The sequence below is a fragment of the Bos indicus genome, chromosome 5 (genome assembly GCF_029378745.1).
Source record: "Bos indicus isolate NIAB-ARS_2022 breed Sahiwal x Tharparkar chromosome 5, NIAB-ARS_B.indTharparkar_mat_pri_1.0, whole genome shotgun sequence".
Taxonomy (NCBI): Eukaryota; Metazoa; Chordata; class Mammalia; order Artiodactyla; family Bovidae; genus Bos; species Bos indicus.
In genome coordinates, this window is record NC_091764.1 from 62712342 (window position 1) to 62740056 (window position 27715).

Here is a 27715-nt window from a genome sequence, read left to right on the forward strand (position 1 = left end):
GCGTTCGCAAGCAGGCAGGGATTGAACTCCCGCTCTCCCCGCCTAGTAAATCAAATCGAGGAAGATGAGCGTCCACGAGCACACCTCGCTTCTTTTCTTTCCCTTCAGGGCTAGCGTTTGGGGAGGAAAGGCTGCGGCTATTCTTCGTTGAACCAAGGTCCCGGGATTGAGACAGGCCCAGCCCCCAGGTCCTCGCAGCTGCCCTGAAATTCGGCCCGTTAGCGGCGACTGACCCCGGAGAGAAAAACAGCTTCTCCAGCAGGGGGAGGGAGAGGAAACGGCGCACAAAAGGCAGTGCAACTTGTCCCTTACCGCCGTCTAAGGGTGGGGGAAAAGGAAACACAAACGAGCCACACTCAAGGGCTCCCGCCCGAGCGGCTTTTAAACTGCGTTTCCACCACCTCTCGCAGGGCGCCGCGGCTAATGGAACCCGCGCGAGGCGTCCGGCCAATCACCGCCGCGCTTCCTCCGGTCGCAGGCCAATGGCGGCGCGCCTTCTTGGGGCGTGGGCGAAGAGAATCCTCTCCCCTGGCCGTGGTGTGTGGGCAGGGGTTGGTGCGGACTCCTGGCTTGGCCGCACTGGGCCGCACTTGTCCTGCAGGGGCTTTTGTGTCCGCCTTTGGCTTGGCTTTGTGTGCGCGGGTTTCCGCTGGGCTTCGAGGCGTCAGTCCCGGGCGGGAGCCGTGAGGCTCGGAGGCGGGAGCGCGGCCCCCCCTCCCCCGGGCGAGGAGCGAGCGCGCCGGCGTGAGCGGAGGGTGTGAGGGCTGCGGGGAAGGGGATTCGCCGCCGAGATGCCGGAGTTCCTGGAAGACCCCTCGGTCCTGACGAAAGAGAAGTTGAAGAGTGAGTTGGTCGCCAACAATGTGACGCTCCCGGCCGGGGAGCAGCGCAAAGACGTGTATGTGCAGCTCTACCTGCAGCACCTCACGGCGCGCAACCGGCCGCCGCTCGCCACCGGCGCCAACAGCAAGGGGCCCCCGGACTTCTCCAGCGACGAGGAGCGCGAACCTACCCCGGTCCTCGGCTCCGGGGCCGCCGTCGCGGGCCGCAGCCGCGCCGCCGTCGGCAGGGTAAGGACGCCCTGCCGGGGCCACAAAGGCGGGCGTTGAGCAGTGGGCGCCCCCTCGGGCCTCGGCGGCGGGGTGGGCCCCCCACCCGCTCAGGGGGCTGGCCTCTAGGTCTCCGGACGCCCGACTCGGCCTCTTGGCCTCGGGCTCTGAGAGGGGAGGGGCCGGAGTGGAGAGCCCCGAAGTTGGGGCCGCGGGGCGCGCGTCTTGGCCGCGGTGTGTCGTGCGGTGTGAAGTTAGCTTTGCTCTCGGGTTGCGCGCGGACAGCTCGGTGTCCCTGCACCCCCGGCTGTCGGGAGTGGGTAGTGAGACCGGGACTTCCCAGCCCTTTTCGAAAAGCCCTGAGAAGGGTTATCTCGAAACGGCTACAGGTTACGCTCGAGCGTTTTCCCGCTTTATTAACCGAAATGACTGGTGAGCGGGTCTCAGAGCGCTCCCTGGAGGGCAATTTGTGACATGTTGATATCTAACCAAATTTTGAAATGAAATTCCCGCCTTTTTATGTTTCTTTGCATAAGGAGGGCTTTTTGAACGGTTTTTGTTTTTCTTGTTTGGGTTACTCCTTCTAGCACCAGGCTGTTTTTTGGCGCGGCAGCATTTCTCTAAATTCAGCAAACTTTTAAAAATGTATGTTGAAAGACTATCAGAGACGCTCAAATATTTGAAAATCCTAGGTACTAGTGGTTTGGGAGGGTTGGTTGTTTTGGTGTATTTGCATGAAGAAAGGAGAGCCTTTGGAATTAGGAGAAATGTTTATTTCGTGACATTCTGCTTTGTTGGTGTTGCAGTTTGAAATATTTAATCCCGAATTCAGATTGGCTCCAGCAAATGCGCATTTTGTTTGAGAATAGTTTGGGTTTTGTTCGGTGGGTTTTTATGTGCTGTTTTGTTAGTATTAACAAGCCTGGTTGTCACTTCAAATCATTATAGGATATGGTTAAAACTGATTGGTGTAAAGTACAGTGCTTTGTAAAACATTAAAAATGGAGTTTGGAGTTGTTGGTACTGATTAAGGGCTGCTTCTTTCAAAGTTACTTTAACTTTAGTTTTAAAAAACTTATCCAGTGTGTTTTCTGGACTACCCATATGGAAATGAAGGAAAGATATAATACATACATGTAGATTTAATTAAATCTTAAGCCTGGGCTTTAGAGAAATTGAAAATCTTACGTCTTAAATCGGTACTTGGCATATGGTGTGCCAAATAAATACTGGTTTGATAAACAAAAGTTCAATCTCAACTTATTGTTTTTTTTTTTTTTTTCAACTTTTCTGATGCCTTGTTTTTGTGGATTTGAAAAAAGCCACTGTATTTCATAAGAAGAAATTTATTTTTGAAATAAAGAATATCCCTTACCTGTTTTTCTCCAGCCCCTCAGAAAACAAAAGTAATGTTTAAACTATTTTAGTAAAAATTTGGTTGAAAAATGAAATATTTTCCATTTAAATCAGCACTTTTTTTTTAATCTTATATAGACTCCTATGTTGGTCTTCTGTGCAGATGTATCATTCTTGAATCGTGGAAGTATTTGGTTGTATGTATGTGATAGGATTATTTCCTCTTATTCTGATGATGGTTTGTTGTCGACAGAAACAACCATCTCAGTTTTGATGTTTTTTCTCCAACTTTAGAAGAGAGGATGTCCCAATCTGACCTGTGTTTGGGGTATAAGAAGACCTGAATGTAAAAATTTTTAATTTCAGTTCAGTTATCTAACATCGTTGAGTTCCTATGATGGCCTCTTAACTACAAGAGTTTGTTTCCTGTATACCTACCAACCACTGTAATTAATTTCTTGGATTAGCTCAGTAAGTTATGAACTTCATCAAAATTAGTCGGCACAGTGCAAATAAACAGACTTCCCAGGTAAGCTCAGTGGTAAAGAATCCTCCTGCCAATGCAGGAAACGCTGGAGACTTAAGATTCTGTCCCTGGGTGGGGAAGATCCCCCTGGAGGAGGAAATGGCAACCCACTCCAGTATTCTTGCCTGAAGGATCCCATGGACAAGCTGCCAGGCAGGCTGTAAGGTCCGTAAGGTCCAGGCTGTACAGTCCATAAGGTCGAAAAGAGTCAGAAGCCACTGAGCATACACACATGCAGATAAACTGAGTGAAAGAAAGTAACTTTTTAAAGGAACCTTTGTCCAGTAACATGTACCTCAATTACTGTTTGAATCCTTATAGAGAACAACTGTAAAACTCAGAAATGTGTACCCTGAGTTGGACTCAATGGTATCAACAACTTGAGAAGGTTAACAGTGGTAGTTGGTTAGCAACATCATTTTCTGTTTTAAAGCACATTAAGTAAAAAATGAGTTCTATTTTAACTGAGGAGTCTGATAGATTTTTTTATTAGGCATAGGAAAAACATATTGAATTTATAAGAATACTGTATGCTATTTATAATCGGTATATTAAATTATTCTCCTTTTTTATACAATTACTCCTCTTGTATATACAGTGTTTACGTTCCATTCATTGTTAGCCCTATGTGTAATAACAATATAGAGTCAGGTGTTTTTGTTTTTTGTTTTTTTTTGGCCCCACCCTGCGGCATGTGAGACCTGAGTTCCCCAACCAGGGATCCAGCTGGTACCCCCTGAATTGGAAGGCAGAGTCTTAACTGACCCAATGGGGAAGTCCTTAGAGTCACATTTCTTAAAAGACTATTTATAACCTAGGAGAAAGCCAAATTTAATGGTGAATTTTTTAACATTTTAAAACAAACATTAATGTGGATTTGGCCAAGGACGTAGTGTATACCTTCAATTTAAATATGGGTTTATGGGGAATATGTTTAATTAAAGGAGTTGTTTCATTTCAGCCACTGCCATGAGCAGGCTCACTTGGTGTGATAGGACAGAATGTTTACATGTTCAGAGTTTGGTTTTTGTTTTTAGTTTTCTTTTTTCTAAGCTTTCTGTGTCATGCATCTTGATGATAACCAGTATTTTCCAGTGATGGAATTACCGATATTTTCGACAAAAATAAACATTTACAGAGGTGATGGTCTGCCTTTCAGTTCCAGGGTGTAAAACATTGTAGCTGTTTGGGATCCAGGAGAGCCTGGCATTTTTGAATGGTCTAATCTGTTGAATTATGAATTCTTAACAAATGCTTAGTAACATGGAGCAGAACAGTGAGGAGTATGTTCTATAGTAAATGTTAAATCATAAATGGACCACCTACAGTGAGGTGTTAAGGGTACAGGCTTCTGATTCCGAATTACAGATTCAAATCCCAGGTCTGCCCTTTATTCAGATAATCTCAAACAACAGTGCCTATCAGATGCTCAGTTTGCATCTGAAATAGGAATAATCTAATAACTATTTAGATTGAGGATTGCATGATGTTGCATTTGTGAAGGGGTGTAGTGCTCAGCAACTACAGCACATGATAGCTGTTACAACATGGGATTTCTGAATTTTGTTGCCTTTAATGCCAGAGCAATACAGTTTTACCATAATACATTCAGAATTGGATGAGTAAGTTTGTGAAAGTGATTTATACAAAGTCTGCTCAGGTGTTACCCTGTAACTTAGTATGCAGATTGCTTGAGTTAGCTAAACAACTTTGGGCTTCAGTTTCCTTTCTTGTAAAGTGGAAGTGTCTATCGCATAGGATATTTAAGATTCAGTAAGTTGGGCTTCCCTTGTGGCTCAGTGGGTAAAGAATCCACCTGCAACCCAGGAGACCTGGGTTCAATCCCTGGGTTGGGAAGATCCCCTGGAGAAGGGATAAAGCTACCCACTCCAGAATTCTGGCCTGGAGAATTCCATGGACTACTAGAGAGTCCATGAGGTCGCAAAGAGTCACACTCAACTGAGCGACTTTCAGTTTCTTTCAAGTTAATACGTAAGGCACTTAGAACACAATTTGGTATATAAATGCTCAGTAGAATCTGTATTATAGTAATAATGTTATATTAATACTTTCCGGGTAGCTCAGACTGTAAAGCGTCTGCCTACAGTGCGGGAGACCCAGGTTTGATCCCTGCGTCGGGGAGATCCTTTGGCGAGGGAAATGGCAACCCACTCGAGTACTCTTGCCTGGAAAATCCCATGAACAGAGGAGCGTGGTAGGCTGCAGTCCATGGGGTCGCAAAGGATTGAACATGACTTAGCGACTTCACTTTCACTTTTCAGCATCTTTGCTGGTAATGGTAGAGATTTAAATGAGTGGCTCATTAGGTGATATCATAGAACTTTTGAATTTTAAAGTTGAAAAAAACCAGTATCATCTGGTAGTTGGGAAGAAACTAGAGAGTGGTGCCTGGCACCTAATTGGTACTTGGTATTTTTGACCAAAGGAAACAGATTACAGATTTACTTAAAGGAACAAAGCTCGTTGGAGGCAGAAATCGGTACAATTAATGATTCCTTCTTCCTGGTTGAAACTGCTGGTTTGATAAACATGTATACTACACTACTTGGTAAATATGTATACTCCCAATTTTTATATTCTCATTAAATTTGATATTTCATAGAATGGCATTACTTTTCTGAAACTTTTTTTCATTAAAAGTAAAGCTCAGGTGCCCTAATATGAACACCTGTACTATTTGACTTACCTTATGCCGGTTTATTGGACTCTTACTGAAAATTTCTTTGTACAGCTGTAGTTTTTCACTGTTTTAAGAAAATGTAAGGAAGCTGGTTTCCTGCTTGGGTTTGCTAAGGCTTTGTTCTTTCTTAATAAGAAATTGATTTTTTTTTAAAATAAGTGGCTAATTTCATTGGATGGCACTTTGATTCATTCATTCAATGAAACATCTATCAGGTACCTTTTCCTATGTCAGGCACTCTTTTTAATTTCAGATGCTTGGGTTACAATATGACAGTACTCCTGTTTTGTGTTATCCTCTTAAATGCTACATCCAAAATCACCTGAGCTACACATTAGAATAAAGATTCTCAGGCCCGTGATTAGGACTCAGAATGGAGTAAGATTTTTTAAAATAGAGGCAACTCTTCCAAAAGTTCTGAGATTTTGATAACAGACCAGACTGAAGGACTATTGCCGAAGGAGTTTATCATCTGGAAAAGGTAAAGCATATGTGCAGATACCTAATAAAAACTGAGTAGTGAATGTGATGAGCACCAAAGATAGAGTTCTTGAAAACCTCAGGCTGTATCCAGACGTTGAAATTCATAGATGTTAAGAGAATTTGAACATTCTTGTGGTTGGAGGAATTTTTTTCTGCAAGTGATCTATACCTAAAGTATTTATGTTACACAATGGAGTTTTTCTTCCCAGTCTATTTGGAGAATTCAAGTAGGTGACAGGATTAGGTCTTTTTGTTTTTTTAAAGCCTTTTGTAAAGAATTCAAGGATTTGATATCCAGAACTCTTAGACTCTAGGCAGCTATTTTGACATCAGTTGTAGGTTGCTTTGAGATTTGAGCTTGATGATCCTGCTGCTGCCAAGTTGCTTCAGTCGTGCCCGACTCTGCAACCCCATAGACGGCAGCCCACCAGGCTCCCCCATCCCTGGGATTCTCCAGGCAAGAACACTGGAGTGGGTTGTCATTTCCTTCTCCAATGCATGAAAGTGAAAAGTGAAAGTGAAGTCACTCAGTCGTGTCCGACTCTTCGCGACCCCATGGACTGCAGCCTACCAGCCTCCTCCGTCCATGGGATTTTCCAGGCAAGAGTACTGGAGTGGGATGTTGATGATCCCAAATGAGTACAATTTTAAAGCCTCCTAAAAGTACCCTTGGTAATTTTTCACGACACTTAAAAAATTGTGTCAACAATTTCTCTTGTGTTGATGACATTGTTCTTTTTATGCTCTTTCAGTTCAGTTCCGTTCAGTCGCTCAGTTGTGTCCAACTTTTTGCAACCCCATGAACCGCAGCACGCCAGGCCTCCCTGTCCATCACCAACTCCCAGAGTTTACCCAAACTCATGTCCATCAAGTCGGTGATGCCATCCAACCATCTCATCCTCTATCGTCCCCTTGTCCTCCTGCCTTCAATCTTTCCCAGCATCAGGGTCTTTTCAAGAGTCAGCTCTTCACATCAGGTGGCCAAAGTATTGGAGTTTCAGCTTCAACATCAGTCCTTCCAATGAACACCCAGGATTGATCTCCTTTAGCATGGACTGGTTGGATCTCCTTGCAGTCCAAGGGACTCCCAAGAATCTTCTCCAACACCACAGTTCAAAAGCATCAGTTCTTCAGAGCTCAGCTTTCTTTATAGTCCAACTCTCACATCCATACATGACCACTGGAAAAACCATAGCCTTGACTAGACAGACCTTTGTTGACAAAGTAATGTCTCTGCTTTTTAATATGCTGTCTAGGTTGGTCATAATTTATGCTCTTTATATAAAGTTATTTCACATTTTTGTTTGGTTGAAAAACAAATTCTAGGATGCAGTATTGACTCTTCTGCCTTAAATAGTAATCTGGGCCTACATTGACTTTGATATTTGTGGCCATTATTTAAACAACCATTTATATTCAGTACTCTGATGCTTTCTGGGATTACTGAGACATTTGTAAAGCTATTTGCCACAACCCTAAAAGGTAACCAGACTTTCACTTCCTTCCCCTATTGAACCTTGGAAGTTTATATAGTTTTTCCAGTAAATAATGCTATTCCTTAAATTATTTTAAAAACCACCTTTAGATTTTTTTTCTCTGCATTTGTTCCACATTTTTCAGCTAGTCTTAGTGAAATGATCATGTAGATTGTGTGGTAACAAAGCAGTAACAGAGGTGATAGGTATTCATAAAGTCTGATTTCCTTCATGTGTCAAAAAACTGGCTACTAAAGTCACTATATACAAAAAAGAATATCTGTTTGGGCTTCCTAAATTCCAGTATGCTTGTTTAAAAGCAATCATTTTTATACATAACATGAGTAAACCTTTATGGTAAAGTCTTAAAGTTTGCTGGTTTAAACTGTCAAGAATTATTGAAAAGCCAGTAGTAATTGTTATTTAGGAATATCTGAATGAAAATGTTCAGACCCAGACTTGCTCTTTCGAATTTTTGGTGCCATCACCTCTTCTTAGATAAGTTAACCAAAATCGACTATTTTAACAGTAATAACTAAAATTTGAGTTACTTGCTTGGCTTGTTAGGTTTGTATAATTATAATTGAACTTACAAAATACTTTTGAATAATGAGTTGCTTTTAAATTAATCAAATTGCTAAGCCCTACTGTAGCATAAGTTAGCCTGAAGATAAATTTGCATGTTTATTATATGCAGTGTTAGTTATATAGTAAATGAAAATTGCTTAATTTGGAAATTTTAATTAGGAATTGATAATTGGACTTTGTTTACAGAAAGCCACAAAGAAAACTGATAAACCCAGACCAGAAGATAAAGATGATCTAGATGTAACAGAGCTCTCTAACGAAGATCTTCTGGACCAGCTTGTGAAATACGGAGTGAACCCTGGTCCTATTGTGGGTAAGCTGATTAAGTTTCAAGTATCCTTTTATGAAGCAGTCCCCAAAATTGTTTTCCCCTCTTGTCTAGTAGGTAGAGTTTTTGTTCTAAGGGCCTGTCATTAATTATTTTTATGACCAAGACTTTAGTTTCCCTAAATATAAATATAGATGGGGGAAATAAAGTTAGACAGTTGAACTATATAATCTTAACTATATAATCCTCAAGATTACTCTGTTGAGATTGTTTTGTTTTGTGCCCGTATCATATTGCTTGGTGAGACATAATGGGTCTTACATAACAGTTGAGGAAAATCTTAGGTGACGTAGCTGGCCAGATTAATCCAAATCAGTAAGTTAGTGACAGACTTGTTAATATAACTCAAGTTATTAAATTCCCAGCATAGTACCCCCTTTTAGTTATCATTAAAAATGCGGTTTAAAAAATCTTGTCTTAATTATAATTCAAGAAGGATACCCTAAAGAACAAACTGAAAAGAGAAAACTTGAAAGTAAATACCCTGGATTTTCATCATTTGGTTATTGTTAAGTCATTAAGTTTGCAAGGCTGATATGCCTTAATTTTGGAGGGTGTTGGCAATAAACTCAAGATGAGAAAGTTCTGTTTGATCTTCTCAGTTATATAAAATTTTGAATACTGTAGATTTGTGAGTTTTTATCTGTAGGTATAGTTGCAAATAAGAATTAATGTACTGCTTCCAAATGGATGATAGTAAGCCTATTAATATAATTACGAACAGACAATAAATACACTTTTTATATTTTTCATTTAAAATTATAAAAGGAGATGTTGGAACCTGTGTATTGTGTATCAAACATATTAAATTACATGTTGATATGCCAGTTGTTTGTTTTTTTCCCCAGCTTTATTGAGGTATAATTGACAAACATGTTGTACATATGTGGTGTACAACTTCCTGTACATTGTGAAATGATCACCGTAATCAAGCTAATTAATGTATCTATCACTTCATATGGTTTTCTTTTTATGTGTGTATGTGTGGTGAGAGCAAAGATCTACCTTAGCAAATTTCAAGGATGTGATACAGCATTGTTAACTATAGCCCAAGCCATACTTAGATTTCTAGAACTTATTCATCTTGTATAACTGAAAGGTTAAATACAGCTCTCTATTTCCCCTTCCCCAGCTCTTCATCTTAAGACTACTTTTATACATAGCATTCTGAGGTGCACATTGTTTCTAGAAAACATGTTTATCATGTTATTCCTCTTATAGAAATCAAGGAAAGATATACATTAGCGTAAAATATTTTTGGTTGTCATTGATGTTTAACTAAATTATTTATAATCAATTTTATTTTGCCATCTAATTGGTGTATAATTTCTGTTTATAACACATTTTCCATAAAAGGTCATTTTTACTGCAGCAGTACATTTAAATATGATTTAACATCTTAAGTTTACTGTGTTGTGTGTCAAATATATTGAATTTAAAATTTTGACTTTACAGGGCTTTTTCCATAACTGAATGATGTTTTATAGGCATATTAATCTCTTAGAATTATGGGGTTTAAATCATAATAATTTAGAGTACAGTCTGTTTATAAACATTTTTCTACAAAGGCAAATACTATGGTGGTGCTAGTGGTAAAGAACCCGCCTGCCAGTGCAGGAGATATAGATGTGGGTTTTATCCCCAGGTCGGGAAGACCCCTGAGGAGGAAATGGCAACCCACTCCAGTGTTCTTGCCTGGAGAATTCCACGGACAGAGAAGCCTGGTGGGCTGCAGTCCATAGGGTCACAAAAAGTCAGACACGACTAAAGTGACAACACTCGCTACATAGTACTAGAGAAATTACACAAAGTTCAAAACTTTTCACTCAAAGATACTCAGTCATAGGTGGCTCTTCAGTAGTAGGATATCCTAACACCTAAATCAGTCTATTGTGTATCCCATGCTACTAAAAAGAAAAAAACACTGTTATAATCATGTATTAAAATCTCAGGAGAAAAACCTGTTTTAGAAAATATTTTAAGCACTTAAGTTTAGAAGAAGAAACAGTGAAAAGTAGCATTTTAATGTTTCCAAAGATAATGTCTGAGCTGAATCTTTAAATAAGACAATACAAGTAATAAAACAAGTTCTGCCTTAATGCAGGAACAACCAGGAAACTATATGAGAAAAAGCTGTTGAAACTGAGGGAACAAGGAACAGAATCTAGATCTTCTACTCCTCTGCCAACAATTTCTTCTTCAGTGGAAAATACAAGACAGAATGGAAGTAATGACTCTGACAGATACAGTGACAATGAAGAAGGTAAAATTTTGTGATGTTAATAAACTATATAATCAAAAAAATAAAAAATTTTCAGATTCATCAGATATAATAAACATGAAGATAAAATTTTAAATAATATTACCAAGATATATGTAGATTTTGTTCCCATGATTAGTGCTCCAAGTAATTTGATTTAATACCTTTTGTTGAGAATTCTAAGAAACAGAAAAGTACAGATGTCTAATTTTTGTCACATAAAATTGCCAGGTATCCTTATCTTTTTTGCCGCAAGTCTCACCTTTCTAAGAGGAAAAAGTGTTATGAGTAGAGACAAAGTTTCCCCGCTTACCCCTTTCCGAGTAACATCTCCACAGAAGCAAACACTATCATTAATTTGATGCTTATTTTTGCAGCCTATTGTAAAATACTTTTTCATATACATCTGTCTGTGGTATTATTTTGTACTTTTTTAAAAATCAGTGTGATATCATGCTAAATCTTACCACTTGTTTTTCTTTATTCTGTGTTATATTACTAAGATCTCTTTTCGATTTATTACATATGTCTGGTTTATTTCTCATATAGCAGTAGTCTTTACATATGGCATGTTTTCTCTGTTCTCTATTGATAAGCATTTAAATTTATAATTTTTGCTAGAAGATCTGATTTCAAGACAACTATAGTAAATTTGACATACTTTTTGTGGGCTATTTTAAGGAAAATTGGCCATGGTATTTAAATATTTTTCAAGTAATATGTGAAATAAACAACCTTTTAAAATTTATTATATGACAACTTGACACTTATAAATTTTTAATTCATATGACTTGTTTGTTAGCTCATGACTATTTAATGACTCAAATTGGTTATATCTCTATAAGCATTGCCTGTCAGGGCACAATCTGTCAGATTGGTTGTTCTGAATATGAAATATAGAGTCTTTTCCTTCACCACTATGTTAGCAAAGAGGCAAAGAGTAGAATCAGATTAAACACAGTAATGCTTAAACTTCCTGCCTCTTTTGCCTCTACAGGAAAGAAGAAAGAACACAAGAAAGCGAAGTCCACTAGGGATTTTGTTCCTTTTTCTGAACTTCCAACTACTGCCTCTGGTGGATTTTTTCAGGCTATTTCTTTTCCTGAAATCTCCACCCGTCCTCCTCTGGGCAGGACAGAACAACAGGCAGCTAAGAAAGTACATTCTTCTAAGGGAGACCTACCTAGGGAACCTCTTACTGCCACAACCTTGCCTGACAGGGACCAAAAGTTAGCCTCTGGAGGTTTGTTTGTTTCCTCCAAGTCTAGCCATGATAGATGTTTAGAGAAAAGTTCTTCGTCATCTCCTCAGCATGAACTCGCTGCCATGTTGGTCTCTGCTGCAGCTTCTCCTTCACTGATTAAAGAAACCACCAGTACTTGCTATAAAGACACAGTAGAAAATATTTACTTTGGAGAGAAAAGTGGAATTCAGCCAGTATGTACCAAGAGGTCCCATGGTTCAGATCAGTCAGTTGTCTCCAGTGAAAGGAAAGCACTAGAAGAGTCTGAGCAATCACAAGTAATTTCTCCACCACTTGCTAGGGCAATCAGAGATTATGTCAATTCTCTATTGGTCCAGGGTGGAGGAGGTAGGTTGCCTGGGACTTCTAACTCTACACCTCTTCTTGATGTAGCAAATACACGGAAGAGAATTGGTCCATCTAATGTTCGAGAAACTGAACCCCTGTCTCCTCCACGAAAATTACCGAGATTCAGTGAAAAGTCAGTAGAGGAAAAGGATTCAGGTTCCTTTGTGACATTTCAAAATACACCTGGATCTGAACTGATGTCTTTTGCAAAAACTGTTGTTTCTCACTCACTCGCTACTTTAGGCATAGAAATGTCTGCGCAATCACAGCATGATAAAATAGATGCCCCCGAACTATCTTTTCCCTTCCATGAATCTATTTTAAAAGTAATTGAAGAGGAGTGGCAGCAAATTGATAGGCAGCCGCCTTCATTGGCATGCAGGTATCCAGTTTCTTCTAGAGAGGCAACACGGATATTATCGGTTCCAAAAGTAGATGATGAAATCCTAGAGTTTATTTCTCATGCCGCTCCACCAGCGAGTATTCAGGCAGCTTCCACTGAGTCCTGTGATAAACAGTTGGACTTAGCACTTTGTAGAACCTATGAAGCTGCAGCATCAGCATTGCAGGTTGCAACCCACACTGCCTTTGTAGCTCGGGCTCTGCAGGCAGATGTGAGTCAGGCTGCACAAATTCTTAGCTCAGATCCTAGTTGCACGAACCAGGCAGTTGGATTGCTAAGCAGAGCATATGATGCAGCCTCATTCCTTTGTGAAGCTGCCTTTGATGAGGTAAAGATGGCTGCCCATACCATGGGATCTTCCACTTTAGGCCGCCGACATCTCTGGCTAAAGGATTGCAGAATAAATCCAGCTTCTAAGAATAAGCTGGCTGTTGTGCCCTTTAAAGGTGGAACATTATTTGGAAGAGAAGTACTCAAAGTAATTAAAAAGTATGGAAATAAACACTAGTAAAATTAAGAATAAAGACATCTATGTAATCTTTAATATGGGGAACTTGGCAGCTTTTCTAGGAATTTGAAATACTTTTATGCCAAACTGTCAAACTTCTACCAGTTAAATTGAACTATAAAGGTAATTGCCTACATATAACTGCCTTTTTTTTAAAGTTGGATATATAGAAAGCCTGAGACTAACAATTTAAAGCTTTTCTAGATCATATTTTTTTTCTCAAATAGTTGTTCCTATTTTAAGATTTTAAGGTTTTCTTACAGCTCTTTAAGAAAATTCCATTAACTAGATTATAAGTTGAGTCTTCATGGTTTAAATATTACTAAATATCTCTTTGCTTTCCAGAACTTATATTTTCTACATATTTTCTCTTCTCACTTATGTTGTTTTTGCTGATGTCTATAGTATTGTTCATAATATTCCAAATCAGTGCAACTCAAAGTGCCAGTCTACAAACTGTTACTTATCCACAGATAAGATAAGCATGTACCAGAATTTGAATCTAGACCAATGACAGGGTTTATTTTTGAGGTAAAATTTTATTGAGAGAGACAGACAGTGTGCTGATTTACATTCCAGTGCAAATGCCTCATTTTTTCATGGACTGGTAGCGAACAGTTGGTAGACCACACTTTGAGAAATACTGCTCTAGACCATAGTATTCTGGGATACTGCAGTCTCACCATAACTGTAAAACTATAGTCAAATGAATTAAGAAAGATGGAACTTACACTCCTAAGGTGTGTAGTAATTCATGGATGATTTGGCTTAATCTAAGCTAAATTTTCAAAGCAATTTTATTAGTTTTTTTTTAAGTTATAAGAAATCATACTGTATACCAGTTTCTATGTGTCAATATAAAGCAGTATATTATTCTTTGTTTTCATTTCTATGATTGTAAGATGAGAGAGTCTAATTGTAGAGGCACTTGATTATTGAATTTCTTTGTATTTTTATGGAAAATAGTAGATTAAGTATAAGCAAAATACAGTCTCTTGGGACTTACAGCTATTACTATATTCTTAGACTAACCTGTCCATCTTTGCAGCTTTCTGGGAGTAATTTTGTTATTTGTCTTTTGAAATGTACATGTATACATGTACCTATTAAGTACTCTGTGATTTTTTAAATGTGTAACTGTAGAATGCTTCTGCAAATTCAATAAAGTTGTTAAATTGGAACAGTTTTGTGTGGTCTCCACAAACATGTTGTATGTGTGTGTTTTATTCTTGGAGTTTCAGCAAGTTAGATATTTGTGGATGAACGTGCCTTTTCCATTTCCTCATAGAAACTACCTGACATTCCAATGGTATAGCTGAAAATATTCAGATTTTTTTTTTGTTTTCTATTTGAGGACCATGGGTTTTTTTTTTTTTTAACTGAAGTATAGTTCATGAGGATCATGTTTTTTATCAACTATTGAAATTTAAGTTTGTAAGAGAAACTAGTCTGTGACCAAATAACTAATTTGTGTAACTGAATTTCTGCTAACTACTGTTGGGTTCTTTACTTTGTGCTTTCTAATTCTTAAGATTCTGAGTTAACGGACAAAAGACTTTGTTAAGGATTGTCCCATAGATAATAGAGCCATTAATAGAATTACTAGGAAGTGGGGGATGGAGTTGATACCTTAATCCTAAATAAAGATGGAACTATCTGAACTGACATGGTAAAAAGGAAAAATCACTGTTTATTTTTGGGAAACTTGCAAGTAGACTGGAGTGACTAGTGCTAGTCTAGATAGTTAGCAAGCCACATAATTATCTTGACTGTTTTTTAGCGAAACCATTGACTTCATGAAGACTAAGCTTTTGTTTTAAGAATTGACTCTATTTCTGTCTCTGATAAGAAAGTAATTAACTTTTTGTTAATAGAAGTGACAACATTAATTTTGTTACACTGATAAATGGCCACAAAAGTATGGAAGCTAACTAAAATTTTTATCAGTCTCTTGAAAAATCTAGCCCCTCAAATGGTGATAAAATCAAGACTAGGGGAATGGGATTTTGAACCATATAAAAAGATACATGTATTTGAGTTGTTATGGTAATAACTATCATGGTGATATGCTTAGTAATATATATACACTAGCTTCTCTTCAAAGAAATGTTACTTTATTATGGAAAGAAGAAGTGACCTGTGATTTACTTTTCTGTGAACAAGATACCTCCTTGAAAAAAAGAAATGAAGTTACTCAGTCATGTCCTACTCTTTGTGACCCCATGGACTGTAGCCTACCAGGCTCCTCCGTCCATGGGATTTTCCAGGCAAGAGTACTGTGTTAGCAGCTTGATACCATGCAAGTTTTTCTCATTCTTCAAATTCTTTATAGCACTTTCCCTTCCACATTCTAAATTTTAATTTAAAAACCTTTGTATAGTGATAATGCACTGTATCAAAACAAATGGTAACTGTGCGTTTTAATGTCCTTTTCTCACTTCTAAATTGTTTTCAGTGAAAAGCCTCTGGAATTTTACATTGTTTCAGGCTGTTAGTCCCAGGGAAAAAAAAGTAAATCGGAAGAAGTGGTGATCATATTATGGAGTGGATGACATAAAAATGGAATAAAATAAGAATGAGAAAGAAAAGTTTTTAAAGACAGATATTGCAGTTAACCAATTTGGGTCTATGGGGATAATACCAATAGACTTGTTTTACATATCAGGGAAACTAAACCAGGGTTCCAAGTAATGTTAGGATGACACAGTTTATGGTGTACTTCAGAGAGTAATGGTTTCTCCAATATTATTTCCAGACTCTAAAATAGAGCTCAAGCTTGAGAAGAGAGAACCACTGAAAGGCAGAGCAAAGACTCCGGTAACACTCAAGCAAAGAAGAGTTGAGCACAATCAGGTATCTTTAGCTTTATGATCACTGTATTCAGTTGTAAGCAATCTGCTACAACACTTATTTGCCTGTGTCCCAGCCTGTAGTTAACAGTTGACACCCAGAATCCAGTACATTGAATAATACAGTGTTGAGTAAATGACTCTGGAAATCTAAACTGTGTGTGTTCTGTCAGTAGTGTATCCTGTGTTTACTGCAAAAGCTAAGTGTTTAGTAAATGTCTCATTTGTTTGATTCTGTGCTAAGCATGGTTCAGAGCCAGTCGTTGCTTTTTTAAGAGAAATGCCAATATTTTTAAAAGGTGGAAACACCTAAGCAATTCTGATACAATAAAAGGCAGGGTAATGGTTTCACATTTGTGTCTTTGTTTCTAGGTCTTTGATTTTGCTTTTATTTTTGTCTTACATTCTGTGGCTTTTCCCTCAGTTCTGAAGCTAGTCTGGTCCTAAGACCATATTGTTTTCTTTCCTTATTCTAGATGAAAATTCATCATTTTATAGGTGAGGCAAGGTGCAGTTTTCCAAAAGGAAAATGTAGAAACTAAGGGAAAACTAAGCACAGATATAAATGAATTCAGTTTACAAAGTATTAACTAATCAAGGATTGATCTATCCCTAGAGTTCTTTTCCTTATCCTTTTTCTGTCTCATTGACTGTTTATCTTTTTCATTTTTCCTTTGTCATTTTTTAAGTCACACATCCTCAGTGGAAGTGTTATTGATTTCTTAAGCCATGTGTCTCTTAGTTTGTTGTAATTAGTTTCAATATTGGAACTGTTAGCAACAAGCTTAGTGACTGTATGGACAATGTATAGAACTTTGAATGAAAGAAGATTTTGTTTAATAAAGACTGGAATAAATATTTTGTCCTTTTATCTGTTATTGCCAGGGAAGAGCTGCAGGGGCACACTGAAGAATAAGGAAATAAAGCAAGAGAAACTAGGAAGATCTGGTGAGGAGCACTGAAATAGACAGACATGGAGAACTTTGGTCCAGTTAATGTAGGCAAGATGGTTTAGTGCTAAGAAGAATGCATTGGTTTGTCAAATACCAGGTTAAAAGAGGTTGAGGTTGGGAGGATGATATTAAATAAGGTTCCAGGGGTCATTGTTTGACTTGAGGAATCTAAATCAAAGGACAGGATAGACAGTGAAAGGAGAGAGTACATTTAGGAGATGGCAGGCAGGATTTAGATGATGGCTTTATTATACAAAATTTAAATTGTATAGAAAAGTAGAGGAAAGAGTTTTTTGACCATTCACAGAACCTCAGCAGTTAACATTTTACTAGTTTTATCTTCATCTGCACCCTGCAGCGTTTTTAGTTTTTTTTGGTTTTGTTGTTTATTGCTGAAGTGTATTAAAACAAATCTCCAACCACCTCTCATTTCACACATTAAAATGTCAGTATTTCAGTATATATCTCTAAAAGATAATAGCTGGATTTTATTTTTATTTGGAATGATAATGGCATGTGTGTGTGTGTGTGTATAAATAAATCTTTCATATCTGTGTTCAAAGCTCTATACATTCTTCATAGAATCACCTCCAGTTTCAGAAGTGTCTCTTTTATGATTGAATTACTCGAATTAGGTTGCATACAAACTCCACATAATCATTCGGTGTTTTGGGGTTTGTCTTAAGTCTGTAGCTATTTCCGCTGTAACTGTTTTCCCTTCCTCCATTCATTTGGTGCTGAAACTAGATTAGTTCTCTACAGAATTTCTCACTTTGTGGATTTGGCAGATTGCTTCTTCAAGGGTCATTCATTTATGCCCTGTATTTCCAGTAGACTGGGAGTTAGACTTTTAGTGGGGTTATGCTATAGAGCTTTCTGTAATGATGGAAATGTTTTATATCTGCTATTCATTAAGTAGCCTCTAGCCACAACCAGTACTTGGGATGTGACTTGTATTTTTACCTATATAACTAGAATTCCTTTATAAAGAACTTCCTCTTATGAATTGCTTAGTGACTTGGAAATAAAATTCATGTAGGAGAGCCAGGATAACTGCTTAGATGCCTTTTATTTGCCAGTTTTCAAGTTAAGTGCCCAGTCATTTTGAAAGGTGATCAATAATATATTTTTACTAGTATGGTTTTTATATATTTGATATATGATCAGTTGTAGTCATTATTTTTTTCATGTTCAAATCATAACATCCGTAGCGGCTGGTAATTACTGAGTTGGTTTCTCTCTTTTATTGACCCCATTTGTCTTTGATAATTTCTTGTTTTCTGGCATAGTAAGAAGTCCTGGACTCATGTATATTTCCTGCCTCTTATAAGTCAGTCATTTTTTCCAAAGAATTCCTAATCCTTTTAGTGGAAAATATTTGGTAGGTAGGTACCTACAACCTGGATGCCAAGGAGTTCTTTCCTGCTGGGTTGTCATTGTTCTGGGCTTTCTCAGTGAGTAGAGCTAGTGAAAGTGTGGAAGTGTTAGTTGCTCAGTCGTGTCCAACTCTTTGCGATCCCATGGACTGTCACGCTCCTCTGTCCATGAAATTCTCCAGGTAAGAATACTGGAGTGGGTAGCCATTCCCTTCTCTAGGAAATCTTCCCAACCCAGAGATCGAACCCAGGTCTTCTGCATCGCAGGCAGATTCTTTACTGTCTGAGCCACTAGGGACGCCTGAGTAGAGCTAGGAATACTTATTTTTTAGAAAGAGAAAATAGGTCATAAGTTTCTCAAGTTTATGAATGTAGGCTATTTTCTAGGTCTTAAAACTTCTGACTCTCTTTTCTTATGCTGAGTATCTTGGTTAATAGCTTCTTATGTAATTTTCACTATATTTATGTTTCTAAATAACAGTATTTACTACTAGTAGTAAAACTGCTAATTACAGTTTCATATTGGGGGCAGTTTTTCTTATGCCAAGGATATAAAATCAAAATATTATGCTTAAAGTCACTTGAAAGAATATTTTTCTCCTTTCATGTTTATTTTTAATTATTGAGAATATATGTGGTTTTATTTGGGCAAAAGAAGAATCAGAAATCTGGCTTCTATCTTTGTTCTTTCTATAAAGGTTACTATTTCTATTAAATTCTGGTTTGTATTTTGTTTCTTTTTTTAAATACAGATAAATAATACATTACAGAAAAATAATACATTTATCTCTTTATTATTATTTACACTCGCTTCCTTTTTTATAAGGAAGCGAGTGTAAATAATACACTGCACATTTTTGTCTTTCTGTTCTTAATCTGAACACATATCCTGGGGAGTCACTTTATAACAGGATATAGTAGAGCCATCCTCTTCATTGCTTTGTACCCCTGCATAGTATTGCATTTTATGGATTTACTGTAATTTATTCAGCCACCAGCTTTCCTTTTGGTGGATATTTGGATTGTTTTCAATTATGTGGTATTCTGAATAATGCGAAGGTGAACCAGCGAACAGCCTTTTTTACATGTGTTGTTTCATGTTTTAGTCAGTTTATAAAATCTAGAAGTGAAATTACTGGGCAATTTTTCTAGATGTTAGCAAATTCCCCTGTGTAAAAGTTGAAGCATTTTCAATTCCCACAAGTACTGTGTGGGAGTATCTTTCTCTCCTGGAGGAATATGGTGCCATTTTTGCTTTGTTTTTTGATGTTAATATGAGTAACCATATTGGTCATGTTTTACCTAAATCAGTAGTTCTTAGTAAGGTGGATTTTAATTATCCTGATTATCTTTTTTATAAACTAGTTATAAATTTGTTTAGGGCTTGTATTATTACTGAGTGGGATTTATATGGCCTCCTTTAGTAACCTAGTTCCTGCATTGTCATGTACCCCAACTACCTACTGTCTTCTGAATAACTTTTTACCTGATAGATTTTTTTGTTTCTTCCTCCTGTTGTCTCCATGATAAATTGACCACTTTCTATAGAATATCTTGCTGTACATAGATGACATTACAATTCTTACTTTGACCACAGAGCATACAGCAGTCACATTAACTATTAATTTTACATAACAGTGAGTTTCTTTTCAGTCAGTGATTATTTGGTCCATCTTGAAGTAGTTATAATACTGAATGTAATTTGTTTTTTATTTATACTTCTGAAAGTCACTTGTTTCATAGTGGATTCTGGTAGAAAAAATTTTTCTTTTTTTAGGATTAATCATCTTCACAGAAAACTATATTTCACAGTGAAAGATAGTTTTCTGTGAAGATGATTAATTCTAAATTAGATAGTGATAGTCAAGAACTAATAAAAATTGGTTGACAGTCCTCAAGCAGAGAACTTAATAAACCTGATTCAGAGAAAGCATAAATGATTTATAGTGAAGAATGTCCTTCCTTTCCCTGTTGCCAGCTATTCCCACAGGCAACGAGTAAGTTGCTTGTGTTTTCTTTCAGGGAAGAAAATTTAAAAATCTTTAAATGGAACTTGGCCTTTACTGTCAAAAATAACATTTTAAAAATGTAAACTTTTTTTTGTATAAACTATAATAGTTTCAGGAGATGTTTGGTAAAATTTTTGATGAGATTATCTCAGTTATTTATTCAGAATAAAACAAATGGAAAGTCCTGGGATTTGGTAAATAACCAGTTTTAAGGGAAAAGGATATTTCTTCACCCATTTACCTTCATGGTTATAGGTAAAATATTTGGTCTTTTTCAAGTACTCTTACTATTTTTATTGGCCTTGAGCAATTAATTGATTATTAAAGAGGTAGCAGTGTTGGAATTAGTTTGAAAAAAATACTTGACTTTGAAATGCATAATATGTCAGTTACATTGTCTTAAATCAGTTATTCTTAACCCTGGCAGATTAGAATCCCTTTGGAGCTACGAAATTTTGTTAACGCCCAGGCCAGTCTAGAAGCAATTCTGACTTAATTGGTCAAAGGTGGGGTTGGGGCATTTGGTGTTTTTTAAAAGCTTCCTAGATTATACTGTGCCACCAGGATTGAGAACCTCAGATTAAAACTAGTGTTCCATGCTACTCAAATAATCAGAAATTTTAACTATTAAGCATCATCTATGGACAGAGGAGCCTGACAGTCCCTGGGGTCATAAAGAGTCGGACATGACTGAGTGACTAAGCACACACACACATATTATATATGTGTGTAAATTGTTTACAGATTTGTCTTTTGAGGGACATTGTTTACATTCACCAGATTTTTCCTATTGGTAGTAGGAAAAGAAACCCAAAGATTCAGATTATGAGTCAAAGGGGAAAAGCTTATAAAGTCAGTTCCAAATAGAGATAAATACAAAACCAAGTGTGTGAGACAAAGTGTGTACCTTGTGGTGTTTTGGTAGTAGTGCTTCCAGCCAAATGAACTTACTTACTGGATGACTGTTCTTGTCCCAAGATAAGAGTAAAATATATTTCTGTCTTTAAAATCAGTAGACACTAACTTGGATTAAAAACATCAGTTATCTATATAAAATATTAGCTTGAAAGCAAAAGTGACAATTTAGGCATATTCTAGTATAACTAATCATTTATGGGTGTCCCCTAGTTAAAAGAATCCTCTGGTAATAGAGGTTTCAAAGTTAAATAAGGTGATACTTGGAATGTAGACTCTCAAACCGTACTCCAGAGCTACTGAATCAGAATCTACATTTTAACAAAAACTTCAAGTATAGGCACTAATCTAGTGCTTTTCACATGATTCTATTTAAACAGTCCTAACCACATGATAAGACTAATATTTAATCTAACAGTTATAAAATTTACATTTTGTTTTTAAAAGGAAACTAACTTCTTATATATAACAAATGACTTTCTTACAAGTCGTGATCAGCCTGTTTTTTTGTTTAGACAGCCAGAGATGCAGCTATGATACTGGAGCCATATAGCGAACAACAAGTCACAAAAGGAGCCAGTGATAAATTAATGTGTTCCCCCACCCTCACTTTTATTATAGTATGTGAGCTCCTATAGTTGGACTCTACCATATTTTCAGTGTTCTCTGGTGCCTGCATATATGTTTAGTCATTACATTTAGTGATACTTGGAAGGCAGAGCATTATTTTCAAATGCTGGCATTAATGGATTCTTAGTGTGCTAATATGGCCATCATTATTAAGGTTTTGATGTTAGAATATGACTTTTTAATGTGTCGATGCTTGAATAGAGCTATTCTCAAGCTGGAGTAACTGAGACTGAATGGACAAGTGGATCTTCAAAAGGCGGACTTCTGCAGGCATTAACTAGGGAATCTCCAAGAGGGTCAAGAAGAACTCCGAGGAAAAGGGTGATGCAAGGCTTACTGCCTAGAATTGGGTTTTCAGATTGGTAGGGTCTTAGTGGTTATTTTATATTTATTGTTTTTATTTTGTTTTCAAACTAACAGGTGGAAACTTCAGAACATTTTCGTATAGATGGTGCAATAATTTCAGAGAGTACTCCCATAGCTGAAACTATAATGGCTTCAAGCAACGAAACCTTAGTAAATATGTTTCATAATATACAAGTGGTATTTTCTGTGAATTACCCTTTAATTAGAATTGGGGAGGTGGTAAATTTTGACAGACTTCAAACTTAAAATGTTTTAAAGCCTATTTTAAATTCATTTCCCCCATATAATTCTGAATTTTAGAATTTTTCAATATAGCCACTTAAATATATATATAATTCATTGTTCAAGAATCCTTAGTGTTATAAGGATACTTTTTTGCTAACATGTTTAAAGAATAAGGCTTCCTTCACATATGAAACACTGAATAATTATTTTAGGTTCTTATGCCTAAATTTTTATTAAGGGAAAGTTTCAAATATTACAGAAATCGACTATCTTTTTTTTCTTTTAACGTTGTCTTTGTTTTGTTTGGATAATTCTGAGTCTGAATAATTTGAATCTTGGCAGGTTGTCAATAGGGTGACTGGAAATTTCAAGCATGCAGCTCCTATTCTGCCAATCACTGAATTCTCAGACATACCCAGAAGAACACCAAAGAAACCATTGACAAGAGCTGAAGTAAATGAATAAAATTTAGATCGATGCTATCATTGATCTTTTAATGAAGAAATATTTATATTTGTTTTTTGGAGTGGGAGGGAGCAGTGCTTTCTTAATTGGGTGGGGTGTGTGTGTCTATATATGTGCATATATTATCTTGAAGGCATACTTTATTAGTGACAGTGAAAAGTAACTAATATAGTATGACATGCTAATACTATCCTCTCGCTACTATGTGCCTCTTTAAGTTCCATTTTTCAAGGGAGTGATTATTTATGTGCTGCTTCTAGTATGTCCTCTGTTAAAATGGATCTGAGTTGAAGGTGTTACTTGGGCTATGGGGGAAGCTATACTATCTTTCATTGAAAGGTCAGGTAATGGGACTTTACAGTGCCTTTGTATAATACTTGAATTAACTCTTATAAAATTAAGCTTTAAAGTACTAACTGCATGATAAAATTTTAATGATTCTTCATCAAAGATTGTTTTGATCTGGGCATAACGGTAATTTAGCAAAGCAATCGGGTTGTTTAAAAAACTATTCTGTTTCTTAAGTTAGGAAGATTGGATTGACTGTAGTTAAAAGCATATACTAAAATTTGTTAAAAGATCTATCTTAATTTTATGTGTTCTATATCTGATCATTTGTTTTATTACAAAATTAATAGGAAGAAACAATATACTTTTAATGCTAATGAAAAGCATCAGAGGGAACTTAACACTGCCATATTAGCTGTTGAATTTTATTTTTTTGTTTTTGAATGTGTGATCCCCATTACAACATAAACATATCTTCACATTGAGGAAATTTGAAGAGAGCTTTGGAAATGCATGGATAATTAAGCAATAATGAATTTTAAAATGGCAGTTGTAAAAGTTGGATAGATTTAAGTGCATTCTGTTCTCTGTAACTTCTGTTTAAAATTATGTTCTAATCATTGTGCATTTACATTAAATTTTAACTTTTGGTTGTTTATTTGTTTCTTAATAGGTGGGAGAAAAAACAGAGGAAAGAAGAGTAGAAAGGGATATTCTTAAGGAAATGTTTCCCTTTGAAGCAGCTACACCAACAGGAATTAGGTATTCACATACACTGAAACAAGCATATAATGTATTCTATTAGAGCATTTTTATTTATTTATTTGTTCCCACCTTTATTGAAGTGTATTTGACACATTAAAATTGTATAAATTTAGAGTATACAACATAATTATTTTATATATTCATATATAATCGGAAATTTTAATTCTTCACAAAATTATTGTGCCTCTGTTCTCAGAAGTAAAATGTTCTTTCTGGGAGCTCTTTAATTCTTCTAAGCGCTAACTAGTTCATATTCTTGAAAGTTGAGTCAATTCCAAAATTAAATTTGTTAAGCTGAAGGGTTGTCAGTAAATCAGTTTACGTATTATTTAATTCTTATTTTTAAATCTAAACTGAAAGCGAACAAGAAGGAAATCAGTTTTATTCCTGAGTGTTTCTCTTTACTAATTGAAAAGACTGCTTTTAGATATCTGTTGAATTATTTCGTCACGGGGGAATCACAACCAAACTACCTTTATTTTTTTTTCTCCTCTTAATCTCGTAAATATATTAGCTCTGAAAAACCTTTAAAAAGGCAAATTTAGTGACTATTTATAATACTCTGAATAATTATTTTCTAATAAAACATGAATCTAAATGAAAAATGTATAGAAGTTTTAAATAGGTTGACTGATGACAGTTTTTTACTATTACCTCAAAGAATTTGAGGAATTAGGAATTTGAAATTAGAAATGATATTACATTTTATATTATTTAGGTCGTAACTTTATCTAATATTTATTTTTCTCTTCCTCCTTTCACTCCCAACAGTGCTAGTTGCCGCAGACCAATCAAAGGGGCTGCTGGCCGGCCGTTAGAACTCAGTGATTTCAGGATGGAGGAATCTTATTCATCTAAATATATTCCTAAGTATGTTCCCTTGGCAGATGTCAAGTCAGAAAAGACAAAAAAGGGACGCTCCATTCCCATGTGGATAAAAATTTTGCTCTTTGTTGTTGTGGCCGGTTTTTTGTTTCTGGTCTATCAAGCTATGGAAACCAATCAAGGAAATCCATTCTATAAGTTTCTATCTAATGACTCTAAAAAAGTCAACTGAATGATACGTCTTTGGCACATTCAACTTGGTCTCCTATTTTTAATAACTATCAAAAAACATTTGTGTACACTTGTTGACTCAAGAACAAAAAAAAAATGTGATTTCACCTCAATAAATGTAGTATTCCATTGAAAGCAAGCAAGATATATAAACGGACTTCATTTAATGTTTTGGAACTTGGACTAGTAGGAGATCACTTCGTGCCATATGAATAACCTTTTTTAGCTCTGGAACTTTTTTGTAGGCTTTATTTTTTTAATGTGGACATCTTTATTTCTTTTTTGAGAAAAATGTATATTGTTTTTGTGTATTTGGGAAACAAGAAGGGCAAAACATGGCAGTATAATGTGAAGCTACACGTTTAAATACTTGGAATTCTTACAGAAAAGATTTTAAGAACTACTCTCTACTGAATAAAAACTAGAGATATGGAAAATGTGAGATTCAGTAAGAGAAAAAGTAACTTGGGATTCTACTTTTTGTAACTGCAACAAAGTTTGATGGTGTTTCTGGGGCAAAGTCCTGGGATAATCTCTTCTGTAACCTTTAATAGTAATGTTTTTGTTGTAGCCCTATTGTACTCACTTTTTAAAAGATAGCTAGTATCATGAGTGTCCTACTTCAGTAAGACCCATTTAAATGACGTTGATTTTAGCAGGAGTCTATCAGGGCAACATGTGTGTTTTACAGAACTGTTAGCTGGCTGTACATGTTTTTAAAGACTGTTTGGCTAGCTATAAGGCTATAATTGGAAACTTGTACTTTTTATTTACAGGACATTTTATTCTATCAATCCAATTTGTTACCAAAATACTTTTTAGATAATTGTGTGTGTATTTAGAAGTTAGAAATTTTAAACACCAGTCTTAGATTCCATTTGGATTCATTACTGAATTATCTTCTGTTACCAAAAACAAATTTTGCCAAGGTTTTTTGCCCTGTATTTCCCATAATTTGATTTGAAAGTGCAAAAAGGATGTGCTTTTAAGCTACATTACAAACTTTCCTTGGATATACAGTAGTTAACACATAAATTTATAAACTCTGAAATTGAGGCGGGCATTATGATTTTTGTTTACTCTTGAAATGGTTAATTTTATCCTTGTGGTTGATTTATTTTTTTTAGCTAAAACTTACCTCATGTATAACTTTGGTAAAGTAGTGGGTAATTGAAATTTCTATAGAATCAAGTAAAACAAAAATTTGACTTAATCATTTGTTTCAACTTTACAGTCATTGACAATAAAGCACATTAAAAATGTAAGTTATTTTAAAATATCATCTGAAATAGATACTTTTTAAAAAGAAAAAGCTGAAGATGTATATTTAGATCAGCACACAATTTTGATTTGCATCAGCCCTTGTGTGACATTTAGCTTTTAGATATTTTGTAGTCATTTTCCACTTACTTTGCAGTTGACCAGAAACATTTGCAGGTCTGGTCGCTGCAAAGGCAGTGGGAAACTTACTCCTAGGTGAGACATGCTTGCCTCTCCAAGTAAAAGTATTTTGAGATGAGCCACAGAGGGAGTACGTTTTACTCAGCGTTGCCTCTATACAGTAATAGCAGTCTACTTTTACTTACTTTGTTTGTAAACTATGTTTCCCATCTTTTGTTTATAATTAGAAATTGTGAGAAGCTGCATTTAATGTTCAGAAATGTGGGAGGATAAATCAGACTTAACATGTATGTGAGATCAGTTTTCTAGTAGAAAAGGTATGGTCCAAACTAGCAAAAGTAGGACCGGGTAAAACATATAGTCTTTTTTTTTTTTTTTTTTTTTTAAATGTGTACTTGGTCTTTTGTCTGTGTCTGTTTAATTCCACTAGAATAAATGTGTCCTTGATGTAAATGCAAAGCATTTCTTCCTGATTAAAATTGTAGATGTAGACTTTACAATATAATTCAATAATAAAAAAGTAATTAACCTCTAGTTTTGTCATTGCAATAAATACTTTTTCAAATAGCACAAACTGTAAGGTTTCCTGGTAACATTTTGTATGTGAGATTTGTGTATTATTGAGTTTTAGTTCTCATTTTAGTCTACTCCTTTATGTTTTGCTTCTAGTTGTAATAATCTGGTCCTCTTGTTCCTAGGTAAGCAGTGTATAGCTATTATACTCACAGAATGATGTAGGGAAGCAAGCTCTCGGAGGTACCTCTCACTCTCTGCATAAAGCATTTTGCAATATGTTATCTCTTGATGTCTCATTTCTCTTCCATTCATGTGGTCAGTCTGTTACTTTGAATTAACAGTCACCGAGGGCTGTTCAGAATTCACATAACATCTTTCCACCAAAGATTTAAGAAGAAAGCAGAGAAGACATGGAATCTTTAGTGTGGGGAGACCCAAAACAGTTCGGTTCTGTTATGTTCTGGTATAAAATCATTAGTAGAACTGACACTTCGTGACATTTATGCTATGTTCATAGGTCTTTGAAATTGCTTATAAGATTTTACTGCCCACTTGAAGAAATATATATTCAGTGCCTCTTCTGTGCCATGTGAAATGTTTGGAAGTGGATGAATGCAGTTTTAGAAATATCTT

At 36.3% G+C, this 27715-nt stretch overlaps 1 protein-coding gene across 5 annotated transcripts; it reads left to right on the plus strand.

Annotated features, from left to right (window-relative positions):
- The first annotated feature begins 490 nt into the window (after positions 1 to 490).
- TMPO (thymopoietin) lies at positions 491 to 27100 on the plus strand. Of its 5 annotated transcripts, XM_070789573.1 has the most exons (9): positions 497 to 1070; positions 8365 to 8491; positions 10611 to 10769; positions 16024 to 16121; positions 22202 to 22321; positions 22421 to 22516; positions 22934 to 23044; positions 24018 to 24106; positions 24881 to 27100. In XM_070789573.1, the coding sequence occupies exons 1-9, from the start codon at positions 792 to 794 to the stop codon at positions 25164 to 25166; spliced, it is 1365 nt and encodes a 454-aa protein (XP_070645674.1). In that variant the 5' UTR covers positions 497 to 791; the 3' UTR covers positions 25167 to 27100. The 5 variants fall into 5 exon arrangements, with proteins under 5 accessions (XP_070645673.1, XP_070645674.1, XP_070645675.1 ...); XM_070789574.1 differs by lacking the exon at positions 22202 to 22321; XM_070789575.1 differs by lacking the exons at positions 22202 to 22321; positions 22421 to 22516 and having other exon boundaries at positions 498 to 1070.
- Positions 27101 to 27715: the final 615 nt, after the last annotated feature.